The 27536-nt window shown below is 43.2% G+C and overlaps 1 protein-coding gene across 2 annotated transcripts; it reads left to right on the top strand.

The window, feature by feature from the left end:
- Positions 1–51: 51 nt before the first annotated feature.
- DAPP1 (dual adaptor of phosphotyrosine and 3-phosphoinositides 1) lies at positions 52–27466 on the top strand. 2 transcript variants are annotated; one of them, XM_053403973.1, is made up of 9 exons: positions 52–356; positions 15842–15964; positions 16691–16824; positions 21017–21147; positions 22411–22458; positions 22864–22926; positions 23331–23416; positions 24817–24904; positions 26053–27466. In XM_053403973.1, the coding sequence occupies exons 1-9, from the start codon at positions 256–258 to the stop codon at positions 26104–26106; spliced, it is 828 nt and encodes a 275-aa protein (XP_053259948.1). In that variant the 5' UTR covers positions 52–255; the 3' UTR covers positions 26107–27466. The 2 variants fall into 2 exon arrangements, with proteins under 2 accessions (XP_053259948.1, XP_053259949.1); XM_053403974.1 differs by lacking the exon at positions 52–356 and adding an exon at positions 13289–13376.
- Positions 27467–27536: the final 70 nt, after the last annotated feature.

The raw sequence follows: 27536 nt of genomic DNA, 5'->3' as shown, positions 1-27536 counted from the left end.
ACTGGAGAGGCAAGGGAGGGCACTTTGGTGTAAGCTGGGAGGGACTCATTTTTCACTTCCTCATTCACTCCAAGCAGCAGCAGAAGCAGCAGAAACAGCTTGCTTGCATGCTTGCTTGCGTTGTAGAGATTTCCTGTTGTCCACAGAGAGGAGGCAGAAGCCGAAGCAAAAGGATGCCCATTTGTTCCCTGCCTCCCACCTCTTTCTTCCTCTGGCCAGTGTTAACCTGAAGAGGATCCGCAACAGGTGCTACGGATGGGCATAGCCGAGATGGAAGAAAGGAGGATGAGCTACCAGCAGGATCAGCGCCGCCACTTGGGGCACAGTGATGTAGAAGAGGAGCTTCAGAATCTAGGGTGAGAACAAGTAGCTGTGCGTAATTCCAGCAGACAGAGGAACCCTCCATTCCCAGGGAAGCTCTGAGAAGGCTGAGAAAGCCTGCTGACATTATCAAGCTGATGTTATGACACCAGAGGTACCTTTCCTGCTGAACCTTGTCTGCTTTATTTCTTTAGTGCTAGCTCACATGATAACGTCGTGCAATAGGCTAGGCAGACAGGAACAGTTGTATTGCAAGCTGACACTCCTGTTTGCTCCCTTCCCTGCTTTTGGAAGTAAACAGGGCAGGTGTGTTTCTGTGCTGGAAGTTGAAGCTCTGAGCCTTGAATTTAAAACTGCATGAGTCTCTCAGCCTCACTACCCTCACAGAGTGTGTGTTGTGGGGGAGGAAGGGAAAGGAGATTGTTAGCCACTTTGAGACTCCTTAAGGGGAGTGAAAGGTGGAATATCAAGTCCAAACACCTCCTCTTCCTCCTCCTCCTTAATTGCAGGGCCATGGGTTCAAGCCCCCTGTTGGGCAAAAGATTCCTGCATTGCATGGGGTTGGACTAGATGACCCCAAGGTTCCTTCCAACTCTACAGTTCTATGAAAGGGCAAGGGATGAGAGAAAGTGTTCAGTTAGGGAGACTTATTTACTTGAAACTCCTTCAAGAACCATCTTTTGCAGTGCAGGTTACTGTGCATTCAGCCTCAAAAGAAGTCCTACAATTGTTCTTTAAATGAAATAATGCTGTGTCACTGGTTATCGGCAATATTGGAGCATTATCCAACAGGATAACACTCCTAACATCCCATACTGCTTTCCCTCAGTGACAAAATATTCAGTCAGCCGGTTTAATTGTGTATTCAGCCTACAGACCAATTATATAAAGTATTCAGAGCTAAGCACACATGCTTCAGATAACATGACGAAACATTCTCGTTTGATGCTGCGAGAATGCAGTTTCTCTACAAGAGATGTGCTACTTGATGAGAAAACTTTTGGATCCCCTTCAGCAGCTGAGTTACAACCACTATTGCCTATCTCCAGTCCATAGTTTGGGTTTCTGCTCTCCAGTCTCCCATGTGAATGCTTATCTCCCATGAACACAGAAAGTAACTTTGTGCCATTTCCGGCTATTGGTCCATTTTCAGAAATATTGTGTACTCTGTCAACAGGTCTCCAGGGTTTTTCATATTGCTGACTACCTGATTTATTTATTTTTAACTAGAAATGTTAAGATCAAATCTAGAACCTTCTGTATACAAAGCATGTAGTCTATCCCCATGGTTGGCCATAACTACTGTTAATGTTACATTTTCATCTAGGATAACTATGGTTTGAGCTAACCAGGACTGCCTACAGCAATTGTTTTCAAACCCACCTGAAATTCTATTTTCAAGGTATAGTTAGGAGGCTATTGGCTTTAACCATGGTTTGCCTGATAGAGACAGAACACTAAACTATGGTTCTAGATAACTATGGAAGAGAAAGGGAAATCTGAGCACAAGAGCAGGGTAGGATGTAGTGTGAGGGTATAGGAGTTTGTGGCACACTCCTGATCTCCAAACCATGGTAGGGAGATGTGGACTGTCATTTTGAATTAAGTCATTCCTGTGTGACTGTAAATCACCCCCCCCAATGTTCTGCAGCCTCTAAATACCCTTCATACCAATTGCTGAGGGGCAACAGTGAGGGATAATAATTGTCCTGATTGTGGTCTTGTCATAGGACTAGCTCAGGGGTCAGCAAGGTTTATCTTCCCTAGGCCGGATCGGTCCCACGGAGATCCCTCTGTGGGCCGGACTGTGCGCCTGCGTGAGCGCACCCACCCGTGATTTTGGGCGTCTGTGCATGCACAGATGCAATTTCCGGTGCTGTGGAAGTGAGTCTCTGCGCCGCACCGGTTTAGCACAGCACGCGAGCGGGTGGCTCAGTTCGGGGGTGGCTCATTGGCCGGTCAAACGACCTCCGCGGGCTGCTTCTGGCCCATGGGTCTTAGGTTGCTGACCCCTGGACTAGCTAGACCTTTGTTCTGATTCAGCAGCTGGGCTCTTCTTGTGTTTGCCTGGATTAATAAACCCCTAAAGAAGTGTAGCACTAACAGCTAAAGCCACAGAAACAGTATCCCTAAAGGTGCAGTGTGTATGTGTGTTTTTCACCATCAGATCTACTTCCCTTGTGCTGATGTCCAGAGTCTTAAGTAAGTTACATTTGCCATGTAGCCAGCCGGAAAAATGTACAGGAGAGACATTGTGCCTTGTAAAACTAAAATATAGTTCTCACTGCGATGCTAAACTGTCTCAGACATTAAGGTTTCCCCCCCCCCCCTGCCATAAATGAGCATGTGATTATGTGATTTCTTGTGAAAAGAGAAAGGGAATAAAAGTCTGTGGGTCAGAAGTTCCTAAGATTCAGCAGTTATTCATGACACTCTTGGTTTTCTTTGAGCAACTGTGTGGGGGCAGGGGGCAGAGTCTGACGTTGGTTTTCCATGTTGAAAAACGCAAGGTGGTTTCTCACTGTACTGTATTTTCAGTTGCACTGTACAGTATACATAAAAGGTCACAGAGGGAGCTTCCTGGAGACCTCATTCATCCTGATTTGTTTGCAAGGAGATTAGGCGACTTAATGAGATTAGGCTATTTAATAAGCATTCACCCTGATTTATTTGTGAGGTTTGATGTTGTGTCAAAACAAGTGTTATCTCCCACTTTCTAGTGCATTTCCCCATCCCTTCTTGCAAAAGGTCTGAGCTTTCGGGGAAGCAGATTTGTTGCACAAGATCTCCAGATCGTCTAAAACTGTGCAACCTGAACTAGTTGGTTTGTGATTGAATCCCACCTGTTAATACCAACAGCTCAGAATTTAGAAGCGACAGACTATGTTTTATCTGAATAGCTCAATTGGTTAGAGCGTGGTGCTGATAATGCCAAGGTTGCAGGTTCATTCCCCATACGGGACAGCTGCATCTTCCTGCATTGTAGAGGGTTGGACTAGATGATCCTCAGAGTCCCTTCCAACTCTACAATTCTATGATCTCACTGCAACCCTGCTTCAACTAATGGCAGACTGGCTTTATTAAACAGGGGGAAGAAATTGCTCTCTCTTTTTTTGGAGGAACAAAGTTAACAAGGAGATACTATGGGAATGTGGAGTTGTAAAAGCCAGAGCGAAATAAAGGCTGTATTTAAGTGATCTTAGGAATGAAGAGGGAGTTACCATATAATTAGGCATTTATGAGTCTGGGCACTTGTGTCTTTTGTATGAGCTGAGAGAGCATTTTATTTATGCTTTTATTTCTCATATATTTATTCCAGCCTTCAAAGAAGGATTGAACATGTTTGTGTGGGGAAAGCTTTTAAGGAGATGTCATGTACACAAGCAAATAATGGTAATGTAATTAAACATCACAGGTATTTGCTTGTGTAAAGCCACCAGTCGTGGTTGTTTTGGTGCACTTGTAAGTAATTTGGAAAACAGAAATTTCCAACACCTTCTCATAAAAGGCAATAGAAACAGAAGTCTTAGGACACCTTAATGACTAAAAAAACTTGGGCTCTAATCCATAGACATTTACACAACAATAAATCCATCAGTCTTGAACGTGTCACACAGAATTCTTTGTGAGAGTGTTCACCTCCTGTGGTATGTGTACCATCTTCAGAGGGTCAACTTAAATGGTTTATAGAAACAAATATCTTTAAACAGCTCACAAGCTGTTAAGAGGATTTCATGCATTCAATGTAAGGAATCTCAGGATAAAGATTAGGGCTCAATCAAGGTTTTTTCTAAGTGGATTGTGTTACCACCAATTATTGCTGCTGTAAGCAGTTACTCTGCTTAGCTTTGCATAAAAATGTCCCAGGTTGTATTTTTTTGGACTTCTAGCCTCACTGTTTAGACTTCTTTTATATCCATGGGTGCATGGCACAATTGCTTTTGGACACAAATGTTCATTAGTTTGCTAAGCTGAATTGAAAGTGGCTATTCTGTTGTTTCTAAAATGAGGAAATCTTTAAAATCTTCTTAGAAACTGCAGTGACATCATCTTGGCTTCAGTGACTTTTCTGTAGAGCAGCAAGTATCTCCTGATAATGCTTTAACTGAGGGTTGATCTCTACAGCTGCTTTTGGACTGAACTTCCCATCTATGCCGACTTCTGTTTCTTTTTGGTCAGTGGGTAGAAATGGCAGAACTGACCAAATGAGGAAACACTAAACATACTGAGCTCCAAGTTGGGTACAAGATTCCTGCATTGCAGGAGATTGGACTAGATGGCCCTCGTGGTCCCTTCCAACTCTACAGTTCTATGAAACCTTGCTGATAATCATATTCCTGGCCTCAGCAATTTTCCTGTGAAGTAGCAGATAGCCATTTGGGGCTTAATATTCCATCTATGGTTATATTTTGTTAATTTTGTCTGTTGAATTGACCATCCATCACAGATTAAGATTCTGGCTTTAAAAAATATTGTCCACTAAATCAACAACTATAATCATAACAGACAAGCGCTCACATGCTAGCCTTGCCACCCCATCATTCAGTAACTGATGTATGTATAGAACACTTTTGACTGCAATTTACATCACAAAATATACTTCAAGACTCCTACTGTCCTCTCTTCTTAGGGTCTTATATCTTTAAACCACAAGTTGATTAGGCATCCCTTCAAAGAGAGGACACCTTCAAATGAGGGATTTTCCTCTGTAAAGTAGAATACATGGTCACCTTAATAGTCATGCACAATGTGAGTCTAGCATGCAGGGGTGAAAATGGGACATTTTGACTGGTAAGTGTGTGTGTGTGTGTGTGTGTTTATATACACATGCATACATTGCCAGGAAAGGTCATGAGTAAAATATATCTAAAAATACTCTGATTTTATGGTTATCAGAGTGGGATTTCTGAACCAGAAGAGGTACATAGCATTGCTAGAAAAGGAGATGAAACTGAATTGGCTTAAGGCACCATCCTGTTTGATGAGACCTGAGAGGTATGTGTGAAGAGATGTTGGCCAATATTCAGAGGCAACTCATGCAACCCAGAGAAATTCTAGGGAACAACCACAAACACGTTATTTCACAAGTCAGTTTCAACAGCACATGTAAACACTGCAATGAGTCATAGATGGTCTTAGCAATATGTTCAGAGACGAGCAATAATTTTAAAAGTGTGCCATGTTACTTCCATGTAATTAGTGGCATTGCTGCTTTCTCTTTCCATCGTATCGTCTATAGTTATTTGCCAAGTCTTGTACATGAGGCTTTGCTCTCTGACTGACTCTCAAATACTGTCAATGTGGAGGGCTCTCTAAGATCAGCGTTTGTCTCTGGTATCATATGTAATGAAGATACTTGATAGAGTCTGGTGGTATGCCTACCCTCAATCAATTACTTCTCTTGTCATTGCACCATCCAACTAGATCGGGGATCCCCAAACTCTGCTCCGTGGACCATCAGTGAACTTAATTCAGGTGGTCCGTGGCATGTCTGTGGATTTATGGTTGAAGATGGGAGACAGCACATCAATTGCATTGAATAGTCATGTTGATTTTTTAATTGCATTTTAACTGCTTCTCACTTTTATGTTGTATTGTGTTGCATTGCAATCTGAATCTCATGAAATTGCAATTGGTGCATCAAGCAGGAAAAAAGCACCAAGTTGGCCACCATTATTTTCCATTAGCCCATGGCAGAGGGAAGTTTGGGAACCACTGAACTGAACCATAATAAATGGTTCAACTCAACACCATATATTTATCACCTAGGTAAAGGTAAAGGACCCATGGACAGTCAAAGGCAACTATGGGGTTGTGGCGCTCATCTCGCTTTCAGGCCGTGGGAGCCGGTGTTTATCCATAGACAGCTTTCTGGGTCATGTGGCCAGCATGATTAAATGGCTTCTGGTGCAATGGAACACTGTGACTGAAGCTAGAGTGCACAGAAATGCCATTTACCTTCCTGCCACAGCAGTACTATTTATCTACTTACACTGGTATGCTTTCGGAGCTGAGACAGAGCAACAGGAGCTCATTCTGTTGTGGGGATTTGAACTGCCGACCTTCCAATTGGTAAGCTCAAGAGGCTCAGTGGTTTAGATCACAGCGCCACCTAAGCTTTTTTTGAATGAACCACAAAAATCTGGCTGCTCAAACTATGATGGTTGCAAAATCTATCATGCACATGTCTCCTCTAAATACAATTAAATTCCACAGAATATCAGGGCAAAGCTATATCCAAATCTAGATCTGAAAGTGTGTTTTCCATCTCTGGGTCCCTGATTTTGGGGGCTAAACTCTGGTATGCAAAAAGTACTCTTTGGTGAGGCCTTCTCCTCTTGCCTAATCAACAATCTAGAAGCTTCACAATACCTGCCATTTGCAGGGAACATGTTGAGTGTCTTATTTCTGTCTACACTTCAGAAGGGATCTAAGGCTTGAACCTACTTTGGTCAAACCCACACCATCAATTTAAAGCAATGACTCCCCCAAAGAATTCTAAGAACTGTAGTTCACCCCTCACACAGTTCCAGTTCCTAACAACCATAACAAACACTTCTCAATACTCTTTGGGAGAAGTCATGTGCTTTAAATGGATGTGACCACAGCCCCTGGTAGCTCCTTAATTGGCCGGCTCTGGGGGCGTGGCCTGCCTTATTTAACGCAGGTGCGGCCGGGGATGTCCCTCTTTTGCCACCTCCAGCTGTTCCTGTTGGTACCCTCCCGCCCTTTAAGGTTTTTCGTTCCTTGACCTTGCTATGGACCTTGGTTGGTCGCCGTTGAGGGGCCTGGTAGGAATTTTTTCCGCTTGGCAAATTGGCATCGGCCACTTGGTTTTCGCCTACCTCATAGCAAATCATCACAGCTTTCTTGGTATTGGCGGTTAGGCATTGGTATTGGTATTGTTATGTAGATGGAAGAGGGGAGGAAGCGCCATCACCTGCCCCGCATATCGAAGGGTAGTCTGATAAAGGATTCCGGGGGGGGGGGTGGCCCTGTCCGAAGCCTGTGGAGGTGAGGGCCTAAGGCACGCCCCCGAGCGGTGACCCCGGGGAGTTCCTAGTTGATGTGCATCAGCAGGAATCCCCCTACTGGTGGTTAACCCTTCCCGGACTACTAGCGGACGGGCTGAAGCCGGATATAGTCCGTTAGGACCAATGCCTAAGCCAATACTGCTCATCACCTGTAACCAATAAAGTTGTGGCCTTATGTAGCCCATTAACCTTAATAATTGTGTCACGAGTCTTTATTTCCACTGGGGGGGGGACTCACCACGCAACCTGGGAAACAGGCTAATTTGCATCAGAAAATGTTCTGTTTGCACTGGGAAAATTTTCTAATGCCCTAAAGGGTGACCTAGCTTGGCGTGCTTTTACTTGTATTCAGCAAACAAAGCAAAAAACCTGGAAGCTGCCAAGCTTGCCTAATAGCGTATCCGCAGTTGGCATTCATTCGTTGTTACCAATAAACTTATGCAATGGAAAATTTTCCATGGGGAACATAGAATGCTTGGGGAAAGGGGAATCCTTTAAGTTTCCCCCACACAGCATCACAACGTGTGCAGAGCGGTAGAGTACAAGCTTTAGTTCCAGAATGTCCCATGTTAAAGCCCTGGCATCTCCAGTTTAAAACATCGGGTTTAGGAAATACCTGCCCAAAGATCTGGAGTCATCAGTGTCAGGCAATACTTGGCTAGGTGGAGTACAATTCTGACCTGGTATATATAGGCCTTGTCCATGACAGAATGGCCATAGAACACATACGTTGCATGCAGAAGATCTGTTTCAGTCTACAGTAGCTGATTGTGGATGTCTCCAGTTGGAAACTCAAGAGAGCCACTGCCCGTCCGTATAGACAGTGCAAAGCTGCATGGACCAATGAACTGACTCTGTATGAGGCAGCTTTCCATGTTCCCATCTTCCATGTTCTATGTTGGTATTTTAGAATAGCTCTGTTGACACACAATTTCTATTTTGAACCTCTTCTTCCAGGCGTTTTCCTTCTAAAGGGGCAAAGTGGCTCACTTTCCTAACAACCTCAATTCTACACCCACACTTACTGCATTCTTCAGTCAGATGCCTGATGTAACTTACTGGGATCAGTGTAAGTTGATGTGACCTGATCCCAATAAGTTGCATCAGACCCCTCATTGGTCTTCCTTTTGAAGCTGCAAATAAGGCTTAGCGAAGTTGCCAAGTGCACTGTATTGCTGAATGCATTTTGTGGCTGATTTGTACTGGGAAGAAGGATGACCTTTGTTTTATCAGAATAGCTGTCCAGAGAGAACTGGCCAATTCTGCTCCTGTCTTCCCTTTGTTGAATTTTATTTTGGGTTATGCATACCTGTTTGTCTAATTTGTACATAGTTACTGTGTGAAAGCAGGTGATAATTTTGGCCTCGGCATCTCCCCAGTTGCATGCCTTCTCCAAACGAGCTGGATAGATTTAAATGCATGTGCCAAATTGTATAAGGTTGTGATCCAATGCACATACTCGGGTGTATGTCCCACATGTATAGCCTCAGGTGTTCACTGCCATCACTCTGCTGGCAATGTTCCTGACAATGCACATTTATTCAGTTCAAAGCTCCACTGTGTTCACTGATGCTTAAACATAAAGGGACCCCTGACCATTAGGTCCAGTCGTGGCCGACTCTGGGGTTGCGGCGCCCATCTCGCTTTATTGGCCGAGGGAGCCAGCGTTTAGCTTCTGGGTCATGTGGCAGCATGACTAAGCCGCTTCTGGTGAACCAGAGCAGTGCATGGAAACGCCGTTTACCTTCCCGCCGGAGCAGTACCTATTTATCTACTTGCACTTTGACGTGCTTTCGAACTGCTAGGTGGGCAGGAGCAGGGACTGAGCAACGGGAGCTCACCCTGTCGCGGGGATTCAAACTGCCGACCTTCTGATCAGCAAGTCCTAGGCTCTGTGGTTTAACCCACAGCGCCACCACCCGCGTTCCTCTCGCTTGATGCTTACTCCCACATAAATATGCTTAGGACTGCAACATTATATGTTTTGGGCACTTGTTTTTGCCAGAATGTGTTGTCCCTTTGCATTTCCTACAGGGTGGATTTGATTTAAATCAAATCGATTTAAATCATGATTTAAATCACAAGTCAGTAAGACTTGATTTAAATCATTATTTTTTTTTTTTACAGAAAGACTCATTCTTGCTGGTATAATTTTAATATTTACAACCAGAGGAAGGTTTCATTTTTGGAATAAATATTCAGTGTAGTTTTTACAGTTATATCAAAAATTACTGATTTGGTTATACTATTAGAAATACATAGACAGATAATTATGAAATTATTGTGAGGTTTAATAAGTTAACTGTTAATATGTGGACCACTTTTCTGCTGTACTTTACTGGAAGGAGAAAAACAATCATTTCCTTAATAACAATTTAAACAATTTATTTAACTAATGCAGTAACATTATAGCATATGTATCCATGTTTGTTAAGTGATGTGGTTAAACGTTGCTGTTGTTTTAAAAACCTTAGACTGAGTTTTAGCACACATGAAAAACTTAAAACAATTCCTTATTTACTGATGAATAGTTTTTGGATTATAATGTAACTTAAATAGAAACCTATCTTTAGAAATATTTTTCCTCCAAAAGCATTTTATTTTAAAAATCTAATTTAAATAAAAAAACCCCCAATTTTATTTATTTATTTATTTGTTTATTTATTTATTTATTTATTTAATCATTTATTTTTATCCACCTTGATTTCCTACCTTCCCCACTATTTCTGATCATCCTCATCCTGTTATCAGATCATTGCACAACTGCCCTTGGACTGCTTCTCATTCTGGAAATTTGTTAACTAGCTCACAACATGTATTAAAGATGGCCCTGTGATCTCCAGACCAAGGACATAAGTAACTATAAGTAACTATACAACCTTTAGAAGACATCTGAAGGCAGTCCTGTATCGGGAAGTTTTTTTATGTTTAATGTTTCATTATGTTTTTATATATGCTGGAAGCTGCCCAGAGTGGCTGGGGTAACCCAGTCAGATGGGCGGGGTACAAATAAAATGATTATTATTATTATAGTGAAACCTCGGTTTTCCAACGTCTCTGCAGTGGTGGAGGAACCCTCTCCGGCACTGGGGGTGGGGCAAACCGCCCGGTGGCACATGCGTGACGTCCGTCCGGACTGCGCACATGCAGCATCCTGTATGGAGTGCGCGTGCGCGGCAGCCTGTTTGGTCACCCGTATGGACAGCGCGCAAGCGGCACCCATACTGACTGCGCGTGCCCTTGGCCGCTCTACAGCTGGGAGGAGGCAGGGGCCATCTTGTCACCCCCCGAGTGGCACCTGGGGTGACATCCCCCCCGCCCCCCACTTTGTATGCCCCTGCACCTCCGTAGTCTAACGTTTTGGCTTTTGAACGCCAAAAACCTGGAAGTAACTGTTTCAGTTTTCGAATGATTTTCGGAAGCCAAATGTACCACGTGGCTTCCATTTTGTTTTCCTATTGTATTGAGGCTTCCGCTTTCAATTTTCGTTTTTCAAACGTTTCGGAAGTAGAACGGTCTTCAGGAACTGATTACGTTTCACTGTATTTTCTTTCTACGGGGTCTGTGTAGGTGCTTGTCGGAGTAGCTTCTAATCTTAGCATTTGTTGCTTGCTAGAATTTTCATTTCATTTATTAGATTTATTAGTCACCCAAAGGTCTCCAGGTGACTTAGAGAGAAAAATATATATACAATACATATTACCATAGCGGAAAAAGTGTGGGTGGGTGGGGCGGAATCATATAATACATTAAGATTTCATATGTTGTTGTTTAGTCGTTTAGTCATGTCTGACTCTTCGTGACCCCATGGACCAGAGCACGCCAGGCACTTCTGTCTTCCACTGTCTCCCGCAGTTTGGTCAGACTCATGTTTGTAGCTCCGAGAACACTGTCCAACCATCTCGTCCTCTGTCGTCCCCTTCTCCTTGTGCCCTCCATCTTTCCCAACATCAGGGTCTTTTCCAGGGAGTCTTCTCTTCTCATGAGGTGGCCAAAATATTGGAGCCTCAGCTTTACGATCTGTCCTTCCAGTGAGCACTCAGGGCTAATTTCCTTAAGAATGGATGCGTTTGATCTTCTTGCAGTCCATGGGACTCTCATATAACATCCATAAAATAAAGCATATAGTGATACCTTGGTTTACAACCATAATCCGTTCCGGAGGTCCGTTTGTAAACCAAAACAGGTTGTAACCCAAGGCGTGCTTTCACCAATGGGGCCTCCAAAAAATTTTGGTTTGTAATCCAAAAAAGAAGAAGGTTGTAATCCAAAAAAAAGGTTGCAAACCAGGACACACACTTCCAGGTTTACTGTGTTTGTAATCCAAAACGTATGCAAACCAAGACGTATGCAAACCAAGGTACCCCTGTACTCTAATAATAAACAAAGCAATACTCAGGCGCACTAATGAAAAAATAAAAATAAACAAAACCTCCCCCTCCCGCTAGTGCAACAATCGTTCACATCAAACCAATAACCACCATTCAGTTTTGTTCACATGTCTTATTTAGGGTTCTCTGTGTTGAGCTTAACCCAGAAGTCCAAGTTCCAATTAAGATAGGACAAATCTATATGCCTTTGCTTCTTTTACTTCCATGGTCCAGGAACCTGGAATCGTTTTTCTTTGGCAAGGCCAGCAGCCAGCCCTGCCACTATATGTTTTGGACAACCTCCATCAGTCCCAGTCTCCACCAACATCTGTACTAGCTAGAACTGAATGGACTTGTAGTCCAAAACATCTGGTTGGTGAAGGTTGGTGTAGACTGACAGGCAGTGACTCCTCTGGGTTTCACACATGCCTTCCCAGTCTTAGCTGAAGAGTCAGCCTAGACCCTTCCACATGTAGATTATGTCTCCTTACCATGATACCACAACCCTTGATGAGCACATTTCCTCAGACAGCACAACACTAAATTGTGTTACCTTATTGATAGCACAACAGCTTGTGATTTATTAATTTTTTTAATGTTGTGAGCTGCCTGAGTCTTTGTGTTTATTATTACCTTTATATTCCAGTTTTCCTCCAAGGAGCTCAGGTTGGCATACATGGTTTCCCCAACCCAGCCCACTCCATTTAATCCTCACAACAACCCCGTGAGGTTCTTTGAGTTCAGTGACTGGCCCAAGTCCATCCAGCAAGCTTCATGGCTGATTTGGGATTTGAATCCTCATCTTCCAGAGTCTTGAAGAAGCAGAGTACAAAAGTGACTAATAAAAATAACAGCATATTTCGCAAATGCATGTAGCCTCATTTTGGCTTTTTTAAATGGCCAGGATTAATAGTGTGGAGGTTTTGCTCCCTAGTTCATTATATTAAGGGATATTGAATTGGGTTAATGAGGCAAAAATGGGAGCTGGGTGGGGCTGGTTTCAGGGGCACCAGGTTGAAAAAGGCTGGGCTATGGTGTGAATTGAGATAAAGTCATGGGCATTACTCTGCTTGGCCCTCTTCAACTTCTGAGATTTCATAGGACAATGGCCACATATTATGTATCTATATAAAATACCAATATTTGTAAAGATCTTCCTTTAATAGTAATAATAGTAATAATAATAGTAGTAGTAATAATAACAATTAATAATAATAATCTGTGCTCCTCATATTGCTAATGCCCTGTGCAAAAGATTGATATTTATGAACACTACTGCAACTTTGGTCCCTCCTTCTGTATCTACAGCTCAATTACACTGGTTTTATATCTAAAACACCTTGCATTTAACTGCCTAACTTTAGGTCACTAGATGTCTACTACATGTAATATGTAGTAGATGATTGAGGTTGGCTGCATGCAGAGGGGTGTGTGAAGTACCAGTATATATGTAGCTCAGAACAGCAGCATTTCTGGCATGCTTCATCTGTCCAAAAGGGGAAGTGTAACAATAAGATGGCTTCCTGGAAAAAAAGACTTCAGGAAATGCAGATTTAGAAACTCACCAAGACGGTTCGAGAATGTCTTGTGCGTCGAAACCACTGGTTTACACATGGATGCACAGAAGGCACTTTAACCCGACCTTTGACAGGTAAAGCATTTTTGTTTCGTTCATCCCACCTCTTTTGCCAAGTTTATACTATTTGGTTCCGTTTGGAACAAATTTACTTATTACTAGTGCTAGTGAGAGCTGGACCATAAAGAAGACTGATCGCCGAAGAATTGATGCTTTTGAATTATGGTGCTGGAGGAGATTCTTGAGAGTCCCATGGACCGCAAGAAGATCAAACCTATCCATTCTGAAGGAAATCAGCCCTGAGTGCTCACTGGAAGGACAGATCCTGAAGCTGAGGCTCCAATACTTTGGCCACCTCATGAGAAGAGAAGACTCCCTGGAAAAGACCCTGAGGTTGGGAGAAGGGGATGACAGAGGATGAGATGGTTGGACAGTGTTCTTGAAGCTACCAGCATGAGTTTGACCAAACTGCGGGAGGCAGTGGAAGACAGGAGTGCCTGGTGTGCTCTGGTCCATGGGGTCACGAAGAGTCAGACACAACTAAATGACTAAACAACAGCAACAGTGCTATTTTTGTAGAAAAAGAGGTCTGGAACTCACTATGAACGCCTCCCTTTTTCTCTTATAATGACAATGGCGCCCATCTGAGAGAGAGGTGCCAGAACTCACCTGAGGTCCAGTGAGTTCTGGCTGGAAAAAAGCCCTGCTTATTATTTATTTATTTATTTTTGTGGTTGTATCCTACCATTCCTTCAAGGAGCTCAAGGTTGCATACGTGGTTCTGCTCCTCTCCATTTTATCTTCACAACAACTCTGGGAGGGAGGGCTGAATGGCTGTCACTGACCCAAGGTCACCCAGCAAGCTTCATAGCCGAATGGGGAGTTGGACTCTGACCTCCCCGGTCTTAGGCCAACACTCTAATCACCATACCATACTGGTTTTTATCATTATAACCATTTTATCTCTTTTTATAACTGTATCTTCCATTGCTGTGAACTGCCTTGGAGTTACTGGGTAGATAAGAAAACATATGAATAAGTAAAATCAGGAGCGGCCCAAACGTTGCAGAGAGAAAGGTGACTGCACCAGGCAGCTGATTTAGGGTGTCTTGAAAAGGTAGCAGGTTGTTAGGTATTTGTTGTCATTTTACAGCCAGGAAGAGATGTGGGGTGGGGAGTTGCTTGTAGGGTTTTCTGTCTTGGGTGCCAAAATTACTTGGCCAGTCTTGGGTATCACACAGCTTGCCTTGGGGTGGGGATGGGGAGGCGAGTAGCAGGATGTGCTTCAGGCAGCAAAATGCCTTGAACAAATTCTTAACACTATCCTTGGCATATTCCTTTCTTTCAGCCTAACTCACCTATTAAAATAAATGACACAAGAATGACAGCAAACTTTGCACATGGAAAAGCATACCAATGGGGTGGTGGTGGGGCGAACAGAACAATATTGGATAGGGATATCATAAAGTCTCTCTGTGTATCTTTATATCTAATCTCTTACTCCTCTACTGCCTGCAAAAAAGGGTGTTCAGACATTCAAAATTCTGTGTCAGGAAAAGTATATTATTTTGCATAAATTTTCTTGGGGCTCATGGGGAGGATGAATAATGAATACAAAAATAAAATTATTAGTATCGGTATTCCTGGGTACCAGTCTGGGTTTGTTGATCAGCTTCTCCACTTCATTGGGGTAGGTTTTGTAGTTTAAGAAATCCCTGGTATAAATCATGAAGTTGGAAGTCTCTGTTGGATGGGTCAGGCACACAGATGTCGTACTGTAAGGCTTGTTGGCTGTAGATGATAGATTTTAGGGTGGGTGGCTGGCTGGGTGGAAGATGCACCCAGGTAGATATGTGGGGTGGTTGGCAGGTTTCTCTTTTAAAGTGGCCCTTAGATATCCTTTGTGTAGTTGTTCAGTAGTGTCTATATTGTAGACATTTCTACACACCAGCCCAATCTCCAAGCGGTGAGAGATTCCAGGTGTTCCAATGCTTACCTATATATTTTTTTCTTGGGGGGAGGGTTGGAATGAAGGGCAGCAGAGACTGCAAAGGGGGGCAGAATCTTCCACTGCAGACACAGCTCACAAGCTGCCTATACAAAGGAAAGAAAGGAACAATTAGGAGTGCACTTAGAATGTGCTCCCAATGCTTTCTTTTTAAGTTCTTTAGATGTTATGGTGATGCCAAGTCACCATGGTGTGTGTGTGTGTGTGTGTGAATTGGTGAAGTTCAGGATTCAGTCCAGTCAGATCCTGTTCTCCTCCCCCTATCTATCTATCTATCTATCTATCTATCTATCTATCTCAGATCACATTCCATGCCTGATGATGTGGGCACTGGCTCATGAAAACCTATGGCATAATAAATAATAATAATCTTCCTCAAGTCTCTGTTGCTTTTGCTGTAACAGAGTAACACAGCTACCCCCCTGAAAATATGATCTTATGAGATTTTCATAACAGAAAACTCTCTCCCCCCACCACCACTATAGCTAACAATACAGTAGCTAATGGATGCTGAACTTTGATGTTTTGTTAGGTGGTACCATGACAGTCTTACTCGTCATGCAGCAGAGGCACTTCTTCTTTCCAATGGCAGTGATGGAAGCTACCTCCTAAGGAAGAGCGATGGCAAGGCTGATCTTTACTCTCTCTCAGTAAGGTACAGTATCTTCACTATCCCTTACGTCATCCCATACTGTTGAGATCAACAGTTGTGACCTTCCTTTCCACCACCACCACTACCACCTCCTCCTCTTACTGCTGTTTTCCCTGTATTTTTGTTGGAAGCTGCCAAGAGTGGCTGGGGCAATCCAGTCAGATGGGAAGGGTATAAGAAATTTATTTGTTGTTGTTGTTAATATGATGATGATGATGTATATTTGGTGTCTGGGTTACGACAGACAGGGCCTTTACTGTAATGGCATGTGACTATTCAATATACTCCCAAATGAGATCTGCCTGAAACCATCATTGAATGCTCAGAGTTGAGCTGGCTAGCTTTGAGAGCCTGGTATGATATTGATATCATCCATCTACCTACCTTCCTGCTCACATACCTATCACTTCTATCTACCCCCATCTAGCCCCCATCTACTTTCCACTGTGGTTGCTCTGTATGCCATGGGAACAACAATAATGGGACAACAGAAAATGAAACTGGACTTGCTGAAAATGGGCAACTATCAAACTCTTGTGATTGGTGGGATGCAATGGGCAGATGGAGGGAAGCTGTAAAGACGCACTAGGAACAAGCCGCTCATGCATACAAAGGGTTGTCTTCTCTGATGCCTCACCTGGTGTCTTGATATCTCCATAAAATTTACTATCCTTCCTGAGCTAAGAAGAATGCATATTTCATGTTTCAACAGCCTTATTTTTGTTTCAGAGCAAGGGATTCTGTGAAACATTTTCACGTGGAGTACACTGGGTCTTCATACAAGTTTGGTTTTAACGAGTTTCTAAGCTTGAGAGACCTGATCATGCACTTTGCAAATCAGCCTTTAATTGGCAGCGAGACAGGTAACTTACATTTGCTTATCTATTCATCCAGCTGTTAAAAATATTTTAGATTATATTTGTTAACCTGGGTTGTGTGTGACCTAAGTTAAGAGTAGATCTATGGAAATGAATGGACTTCTGTTAGTCATGTCCATTAATTTCAAGAGTTCAATTCTGAGTAGGAGCTGAGTATCTCTTTATACACTTGGATAGTCCTTTGTTTTAATAGTTCTGTTCTTCTTCCCTCTTTTAGGATATGACAGAATCCACCTATTGTGCGGAAGCACAATATGTTGTATATCAGGGTATAGCCAACAGGTATTTTGGACTGCAATGCCCACCATCCCTTTCCATCTCTGCTCTAGCTGAGGCTGATGGGAATTGCAGTCCAAGCAGGTCAAGCATTCATTTTTTCTGGCACCCCCAAGATCCTACTGATTCGGTGGTGGCATCAAAAATGAAATGAAATGAGATGAAAAAATGAAGTCGGTGGGGAAGTTAAACCCTCTCAGCCTAGTCCACAAGAGGGACTTTAAAATTGCTGGCTGTGGAAAAATACATACCCTATAGGGCATTCAGCAGATGAAGACACTCCCTCATGGCAGCATGCAGGTGCTTTGTTAAGGCTGCCCCCCAGGCCCTGGCATCTCTTGGCTTCTATGGGTTGGACCCAAAGGTTCCTCCATGGGAAGGACTCCTTCAGCCAGAGGGCAGCTCCTCCCATTGAACCCAACTCTGTGTTATCCAAAAACTTATGTTTTCTGAAGGCTGCAACCCTATGCACGTTTGCCTGGGAACAAATCTCATTGACATCAATAGGGTTTATTTCCCTTCCTATCAATGGGGTTTTCTTATGGGGTTCACTTCACAATGTATAGGATTGTGCTGCCAGTAGATTCCTGATGCAACAGTTAGTCTGATTTTTTTTTTAACAAGCATTGTTGTATGTATTGCATTTTGGATCAAGAATTTATCCTCCTTACTTAATATTTACATTTCAACAGATCTTATGATATTAGTGATGAAAGGGGTAATAGAGAACCAAGAGTAGCCCCTGGGTCTGGTGTTGGTGCAGTTTTAAAGAGCCACCGCTTTCCAGGCCAGAAAGGGTTTAATCTCTTTGAAGTGTCATATCTATTTCCTGACATGAGTGTTAAACCCCCATTGACTTGGTCCCGACTGACTCAGCGCCCTGAAACTTGAGCTCTGTTGTTAAACAGCTCCTAAATAGGTTTGTTATTTAACACAAGAGGTGACCGAGGTCCTCTCCCCCCTGCAATGCTTGGTATTGGTCCAGATGGAAAATAAAGGCTCCAATTATCAACTGATTAGCTGGCAAATAAGATTTATGGGGACTGAAATTCAAGAGCACTAAAATATCTGGCTAACTTGAAAGAAGCAGAACTGGTCAAGGACTATGAGCAGTCCTGGGCTCTAATTCATACTTTGACAGAATCCTGCCCCTGTGGCCTTTGTGAAGGGGGTATCCTTTTCTGAATCAGCTCCCTACATGCCCACATTACTTTTGTTCAGATTTTGGGGCTTAAAGAAAGATCCATCTGAGGATTCCTTTGCTTGGTGAGAGGTTGGTGGATGTGGGACATATACAAACCAATGGCCTGCTTTAGCATGCCCTAACTCTACTCCAGTCCTCTACTCAGCCCTGTCTCTTCCTGTCTTTGCATGGTCTGGACCACCAGAAGTCCTATGTGTCAGGAGTGATTTCATCTTCCTGTCATTTATCCTTTTCTTCGCTGGAGAGGAAGAACAATCAACAGTACAAATATAAGTCCCTTTCCCAAAGCTTCCCAAGTTTATTGCTTCCAAAGAGACTCAGAACATGGCCAGAAATCAATGCAACATTATCTTTGCTGTTTGTAGGTGTGAGTCTGGGCAGTATCTGGGTGAGAGACCAGCTGGGAATCTTGTAGATACTGCCTTGAGCTCCGTGGATGGAAGATGGGATATCAATGGTCAAATAAAAGACTTGCATTGTATCCATCAAAGTCATCCTATTGACAGAAGGAGTTCTGCTCCAACCCCAAATCTGTTCTGGGATTTCCCCTAAGTCTCAAGCAGATTTGGGGGTTATGTAGGGAAAGGAGAGGGAGGGTAAATTCAATTGCACAAGTGGAAGTCTTTGTGCAGTTGGGACTGTTTTGGATACAACCCGTTGTGGGTGGGTGAGAGATCACCAGCCCCTATTATACTTGCCTGGACATTAAATTCTTCATAGAAGGCCCTTCTCCAGTTTTCCCTACCTTAAAGGGGTGAAGTGGATGACTATTAAGCAGAGGGCCTTTGTGCTGATTGTGCCCAGATTATAGAATGTCCTCCCCAATGAAACTTGTCTTGTGCTTGCATTAAGATGCTTTTAGCATCAGGTGAAAATGCATTTAATCTCCCAGACCTTTTAGAACTATGTTATTTTATCTTGGAGCCGTTGATTTCAGCTTGATTTTAAAAGCTAGATTATACAGTAATTGGTTTATTTTTGAATGACTGAATAAAACTTTATTGCTGAAAGCCATAGGTCACCACAATATAAATAGAACGAACAATCATTTCAGTATATTCAGCAAACAAATATATATAGAAAAATAAACAGAAAAATGATACTTCCCTGCCCAATGTAAATCCTTCATCCCTCCCCTCCATTGTAAGCTGTTAAAAATACAACAGAATAAATGCCTATCCCACTTATACACCCTAATTCTTTTTTGATTAACCTTGCACACAATTGTTCCATCCTTGCCCCACCACCACCTCCCCGGCCATCTGCTAGATCCATTAACAGTTAAGGAGTTAATGCCGCCTGAGATCAGTGAATCTGATCTCCAGTGTTGAATGATAGACTTGCCCAGTGGCTTACCAGCTCCCTAATCAGATTCTGCCAGCTCTGTGAAGCTCCTTTCATGTGCCTAAAATGGACAGTGCCACCAGCTGGAAAACAGGCGTTGAGCTTCACAGTACCACTTCCACGTTGCTTGCCTCTGTGAAACAATACGCAGGAACAGAAGGTTGACACTTGAGCTAAATAATTCCCAAGATCATAACGCAAGTGATCCAAATTCCATGAAGCCTGGGAGATTTAAAAAACGGCTCAATAGATTAAAAATCTCAAACCTTCCTTTGCCCAATTAAAATTCTGCAAAGCTCTTATGTTGCCTCAGGGAAGGTGAAGCAGGTCACACGCGGGGTAATGTGGCGGCTGCCTATCATTATAAACAGTGACTAAGAGGAGAAACTGCCTCAGGGGCATAGGAAGGGGGGTGCGGTCTGCCCTGGGTGTCACCCTGGGGTGTGTGTGACAAAATGGCAGGCGGCACTCACTGTGAGGCCTGCAGCGCACCCGAGCCATGCGTCTCGGGCACCCGCAAGCTCTGCGCTCTCCGCCCGCTTCCTTCCCCCAGCTGTAGGGTGGCTGAGGCGTGGCGGCACCACCTGTGCGTCTGTATTGGGCGCCATGCGTGCCGTCTGTGCATCCATTTTGGGTGTTGCGTGCACTCCGGGCAGTTCGCCCTGCCCCTCAGCACGCCACACCAGGTGCCTGAGAGACTTCCTCCACCACTGAACTGCCTGACAGAAGATTGCACCACATTGGCAGGTCCAGCCGAAGGTCTGCTTGAGGGGGACAATGTTTTAAGAGGTACCAAAGAAGTGGCACGTAATCTCAGGGTGTGGCACTCCAAGATGTGCTGGGACATATAGACCTCACCTGCCCATGAGCTAAGGTCTTTGGTTGTGCCACAGCTTGCTGAGGCCCATCTTGCGACAACTTGGAGGTAGTCCTTTTCCATTGTGATACCCAGCTTATGAAACCACCTCTTTCCGAGACACACACCAAGGTTTCTGGAAGGCTTTGCAGAGGCCTCACACTCCCTTCCCGGAGCCCAATGAGGTAGGGTTAGTCACACAGGGCTGGTTCCGGGGGAGTCTTCCTGAATTTGCTGAATTTTGCCTTTGCACACAAACCCCCTGATCCCCACGTAAGTTGTGTGCCTACTGTACTCTAATAAATATGCTGTGTCAAGGGACTAGACTATATGTTTCATTTAGGTCTCTCAATTGGCTTGATCCTGTGGCTTTTTTGAACTATTGCTTGATCTGCTGCCAGCTCAACTGCCATTTGTTTTTTTGGAGTGCTTCCTCCAGGGTAGTGGCTGCATTTTTCCTTTTCTGTACAGGTCACTTAGCTTTCACTTTCTTTTAGGTACCCTGATTATATTGAAGAACCCATATCCGAAGATGGTGGAAGAGCCCTCCATTTACGAATCTGTGCGGGTTCACACGGCAATGCAGACCGGAAAGACGGAAACTGACCTTGTCCCCAATGCGCCGTCAGTGAGTCACTACTTTTAAGTGTTACTCACTGTTCAGTAGCAGCTGGGGGGAGATTTATAGTTTTCCTCCAGGTCTGTAATCTGGGTCCTGATTGTATCTAGTCACCTCTCCTCCCTTTCATCTGACTGCAATTTGCAAACAGCATCTTTGTCATTGCATCTAGATTGGCCCTTAGGGTGTGTGAACTGAGTCAGGGGTTCCTGGTTTGAATCTTATCTCAGTCATTCGTTCAATAAGTGATCCCAGTCTCAGGCTGCTGATAATTTCATTCTAGGATCCTTGAGGTATTATAAATAATACATAGTAGGGTTGCCATATGACCTCTTTTTCCAGGACACATCCTCATTTTCATGGGTAGAGTTGTCAAAGCGATCCAAAGTTAAAAGTAGAAGTTGGCAAATGTGTCCTCTTCTTTTGCTCTTCAAATATGGCAAACCTACTAGAAGCACAGTATTCTTTATTTATTTGAGCTTGGCTATGTGTGGTGTAGTTGTTAGTGTCAGACTACGACTCGTGGGACCAGTGTTCAAATTCCCACTTAGCCATGAAGCTCCTTGGGTGACCTTGGTTCAGTCAGAGTCTATCATTGTAACCTACCTCACAGGGTTGTTGTGAGGGGGAAAATGGAGAAGGACCATGTATGCTGCCTTAAGCTTCATAGAGGAAAAAATTGAAAGTAAAATAATAATAATAATAATAATTAATAGTCTTTGTAGAGAACAAGGGCTGTCATTGCCTGGAAGGGATTTTTTTTTGGGTTTTTTTAAAACCACTTCTGTTTTCTTGCCTGTGTCATTAATGATCTTTGACCATCTGAGACACATCATGCTGTTAGCCATCAAGGCCTAGTTCAGCATTTAGTGCCACGTTACTGCACATATACAATGAACACATTGTTGGAAGTCAAACAATGCTGAATTGCCCTAGGATTTATTTAAAATTTGACCCTCTGTGCCCTTTGTCAGCATATACCTCAGAGAATATGACAAGTGCCTGGTTTAATCTGTGATACAAGAGGGTGTCATTTCATCAGAACCAACAGAATTATTTTGTGTGTTTACCTCAGGTGTAGACAGGGGCCCATACTTTTGGCAGAGAACACAGTGACCCAGTTTTAAGGATAAAATGAACAGACAGTTATGAGGTCATAAAAGCTCCTGCTGTGTTTTGCTTCGCCAGCTTGTGTAATGACCATGATCAATGTGTACATGTTCCTGCCTTCATCCCCATCCTTTTGGTTAACCTTTACCTCTTTCCTTGCAGTTAGGCACAAAAGAAGGATATTTGACGAAACAAGGCAGAATAGTTAAGGTAAGAAATGTCAGTGACTTGTGTGCCTCTCCTTTTCTTCTGTGTAGAAAGCCAATGCAAATTTAATAATAGTGTATTAATTAAAAAATAGCTATTTTCTAGAAAAAGAGGTGCTGGAATTCACTAGGAACATCTCTTGTTCTCTTAAAATGGCAATGGAGCCCACCTGAGAGGTGCCGGAACTGAGTTCCAGTGAATTCTGGCTGAAAAGAAGCCTTGGTAATAATAATAAAATAATACATATGATCTGCACAGCAAGAAGTATATGGTTGTTAGTACTATATACATGATTTGAAGCAGAAGAGAAGAAAGGGAGATCATTTTCAATGCCTGTGTTGCCATCTTCATTCTTGTATTTTTTCAAATGCCTAAGTTCCTCTAATATCACCCTCTTTATTCTTTCAGAATTGGAAAACCAGGTGGTTTACATTGCACAGGAATGAGCTGAAATATTACAAAGACCAGACGGTGAGTTGGCAAGTTGCACTTGGGCGGCCATGTTTTGATCCCTTGAGTTTCTTGCATATGGACATGAGTGTTGAGATCCTTCCAAATCATATGGGCCAAAGGCAATTTCGCCAAGCAAATGCCCTCCCGCTAATGGCTCCCAGTGGTTCCCACGCGCTTCACATGACTTTGTGGAAGTCTTAGTCATTTCTGTCTTGTCAGTTCAGTCAAAATGGGGAGTGGGTGGATGACGCAAGCATCGCTTCTTTATTATATAGGTGGGTGCCAGTACATATGTGGGTAACAGTGCTTGTGCAGACAGGGCCTCACTTATTCCTCGGCATCTTTATTTGGGGAGTTGGGGGTTCTGCTCATTGCAGGGGGAGGGGGAAGAATGATTGTTTCAAAGATAACTTACTTTTAAGTCCACAGAGCCAATCAGAGCGCTCGACCTAACAGAATGCTCAGCTGTGCAGTTCGACTATTCCCAGGACAAAGTCAATTGTTTTTGGTAAGTTGAGACCTAGATGAAAATTACTGTGTTTGTAAAATTACTTCAATACTTGTGAACTATCACAAATGAAGAAAATAAATTTATTAGTCTGTCTTCTCAGGAGCCCAGTGAATGCCCACTCTTCCAATTTACCAGCCCCATCAACAAGCCCCTCCTCTGAACTCCACGGAGTGCTTTTCCTTCTTTCCTTGGTGTCTCGTCTCAACAGCTTTACACTACAGCTGCCCCTTCCTTGACTTTATTCTTTCCTTCTTGCTTTTTGTCTTACTGTGGCTTAGCATGGGAGAATGGGCATCCCTCAGTGGCAGAATTTCTGTTTTGCTGGCAGAGAGCATCTCCAGGTCGGGCTGGAAAAGACTCTTGCTTGAAGCCCTGGAGAGCTGCCACTGTCAGTCAGTGCAGATAATGCTGAGCAAGATGGACCAGTGGTCTGACTTGGTATAAGGCAACTTCCTTTGTGTCTATGAATGCGCTTATTATTAACCAAGGCAGCCTTTGAGTTCCACATTTGTTGTGTTTTCTGCATGCAGAACCTTGGCTATTCAAGAATGCCCCGAACCACGTACCCTTACAAAATTCTGTTGATAAATACGCTAATATATATGCTTTAAAATGCTTAATTTTTTTTAAAAAAAACCAATCATACCCTCCTCCAGCATTTTACATATGATAAAGGGACATGTTTCTAAATCTCCAGTTCTCCTTCAAGGCTGTGTGTATACCAGGCATGGCCAAACTCGGCCCTCCAGATGTTTTGGGATTACAACTCCCATCATCCCTAGCTAACAGGACGAGTGGTCAGGGATGATGGGAACTGTAGTCCCAAAACAGCTGGAGGGCCAAGTTTGGCCATGCCTGGTGTACACCCTCTGTTTACTCTGCATCCAGTGTGTTCCCATTGTGGGCCTGGGAAGCAGTATACGGAATCTACATTATCCAGAATCTGTATCTATCCTGTAGTTTCTTAGGAAATATACTGCATTTTTACATGTTTTCCTGCAATCCAGCTTTGATCCAAATTGAGAAGCATTTTAAGCTGGTTGTGTGTATGTAGCCAAAGCCAACAGTGCTGCTGAAGACCCTACGTTAATTCTGTATGCTGATGAAGTGACAGAGGGAAAATGTCTTTTTCAGCTGGTTTTATTTATTTTGCCACTGGCTCTGTGTTTTACTTTGGTGTTTTGACCCTACTTTTCAGTTTTTTAATGTTAGCTGCTTTGAATTCTTACTTGGAATAAAAGTGAGATCATTTTTGTTTTTTTAAAATAAAACAAACCAAAACTAAAACCAAATTTAGCTTAAATTCTTCTTTGGTAAAATGGCGTATGGGTGTTGGCTGCAGCTAGTATTGCTTATGCTTGTGATACCAAGTCTTTTTACAATTTTTCTTTTTACAGTTTAGTATTCCCACTGAGAACCTATTACCTTTACGCAAAGACTGGAGTAGAAGCAGACGAATGGATTAAAATACTGCAATGGAAACTGGTAAGGAAGTGCCTATCCCTCAAGATCAGATAAGTGTTTGAGCTTTCACTTGGTTCATTTAAGATAAAAGGAAACATTTCATGTTGAAAGTGTGTAACTCCGAACCCTTTATTTCCTCACTGGCCTTACTATGCATGTAAAAAGAGAAAGTGATATCCCTAGCCTTTAAACAAGTATATAAACTAAGGAGGTCACCGATATAGAGCACATGCTTTTACCTAAACAATACCATTTCATGCCCAGCCTCTCCACACAGAGGAGTCTGCGACCCTGGAGAGCCACTGTCAGAGAGTATAAAGTTTAGACAATGCTGAGTTAGCTAGATGGGCCAATGTTCTGATTCAGGGTAAGGCAACTTCCTATTTTCCTATCCAAAAGCCAGTGCAGAAGTCATGGTGCTTCTGTGCAGCACAGACCCAGTTTTCCATTCCATTTGCTGTTCTTTTGCACTGCATCTGAGACGACTTTGGTAGCCTCCACCCTTGAGCTTAATTCGTGGAGGGGGACAAAACCATTAAGAAAGAAATAACTGAATCTCTGCTCCACAGGCTGAATTGTAGCCACGGTTTGTTTATACGTGTGCACTAGGATGTGGGCATCTAGCCCCGCTCACTGAGGTGACGGGGCATAGCTATACTGAGGAAGGAGGGCAACAGAAGTGAGGGGGCTACCTTGGACATGGAGGGCATAGCTGTTCAGCCCTGGAGGCGATGGGTGACAGCAGCAGAGGACCCAGGAGGAAAGGATTACAAGCCTAGCAGTTGCACATTTTTAGGCTCAGTTATTCCTTGTGCAGCGCATAGCGGAAACAGTAGCCTGGTTTGATGTCACTATAAGCCAAAACTTGACAGCTCAGCCCAGAAGCAGAATGCCCAGAGAGGCCATGGACCTTCCTTCCAGGAACCCACATGCTTGCACTAAGCTATGGTTTGGTTTAGTGTGATAAACAAACCAGGCCAACTAACTCCACCGCTGCCACCAGTTAACTTCCGATACCTGCCAGTGCAGGCCTACCAAGTTGGATGATTAGGGAACAATAAAAGACCAGCACCTTAATGGAGATTATAAAGGGGGAAAAAATATCCCATTTGGATAAACTCATCTCTCCGTTATATAAATACCAGGTTTTTTCTTTTCTTTTTTTGTAGTCACAGATAAGGAGACAAGCACGCCAGCGTGACTCAGGCACATTCAGGCCATAGCTATTTCTTCAGCAAATCTTAACTGCCACAAAGGCCCAGGTTGGTTCAAATCAATGCTCCACCAAATCTGTCATTGTGACCGTAAGAACTTCTGCACTAGTTAAAAGCAAAAACCCATCAGGCCCATCCAGATGCCCAAAGAAAACCTACAAAGGTGGCATGTTGGAGATGCCAATCTTTGTTCCCAGCATCTGAGAACTAGAAGAATGCGACCTTTAAAGATGGGTATTCCACTTTTAGCTATTGTGGCTAATGGCTACTGCAGGCCTATGCTCCATGGATTTGTCTAACCCTCTTTAAAAGCCATCATATGTATTCACTAAAAGCTGATGCTCATACGCCGATGTCTCAGGTTTCACTTCCATGATGTGATTTCCACACACACCTGCTGCACCAAATGAATGAACTTTCAGCTTAAATGTCTTGGATCTTCTCATAGCATGGGTCATTGTGTTACCTCTGAAGATGTTCATCCTTACACATTTGGTATGGACTGTTTTCTCAGCCATTTACACCATGTACTCTAGCATAAGTGGACTTCTGGTCCCACACAGACTTCTGCAATTTCTTAGTGACCCATGACAGTGTCTGAGAATGTTTGTTCCCATGTGCATTGCAGCACAGAAGAAAAGATTCATCTCCATCGACATTGGCTAATTCAAATGGAACTTGTGTGTCGGAATGTGCACCCAGCAATGAAATCTCTTTGGTCTAGCAGGGAAAACCGCATTAGGAAGTTATTTCTCTCACTTGCTGGATCATGAAAAATGCATCAGACAAAACTGCCATCTAGTCCAGCTTTTTGTCTTCCATGGTGACCAGCCAAATCTTATGGAAGCACACCAGCAGCAGCGCATGGGAGGGCATGTGTTTAGCATACAATGCCAATAATTTCAAGCCTCTCCCACATGCTCTTTAGAAACCAAGCTCAAGACATGAAGTCACAGCACTAGGTTTGGAGAAAATTACCATGGAGACATGCAAAAGCAGATGCAACTGCCAATATTTTTTAGTGAAATGTCCTTTTTATATGTGCGTGTTAATGAGCATAAGTGCCAACAGCATTCAAAGTGCTCTTCTGATTACTGTAAGGTAAGATAACTGGGGACCAGCCTATTGTACTAGTTTTTTTTTAACCCTGTAAACCAACCATTTTTATTCTCTCTCTGTGTGTTCTATTATTTAACATTCTTCTGTGTTAGCAGCAGGAACATTTCAAAATATACTGTGAGTGCTGGGAATCAGGGTAGGTATAGAGAACAGGACAATACGAAGGAAGGCTTTTCAAAGCTGTATCTGGAACAATTTAATGCATTTTGTATCTCTTGTAAAATTTCTAATAAACAGAAAAGAGAACATCCTGTCTGTATGCTAGAGTAACAGGGTCCAGCTTCGCAAGTAAGGACTTGTTGTTTTTTTCTAAGCATCTT

This window comes from Podarcis raffonei, chromosome 9 (assembly GCF_027172205.1).
Source record: "Podarcis raffonei isolate rPodRaf1 chromosome 9, rPodRaf1.pri, whole genome shotgun sequence".
NCBI classification, from domain to species: domain Eukaryota; kingdom Metazoa; phylum Chordata; class Lepidosauria; order Squamata; family Lacertidae; genus Podarcis; species Podarcis raffonei.
Note: the sequence above shows the minus strand (reverse complement) of the source record. Positions and strands in the feature narration are given on the sequence as shown.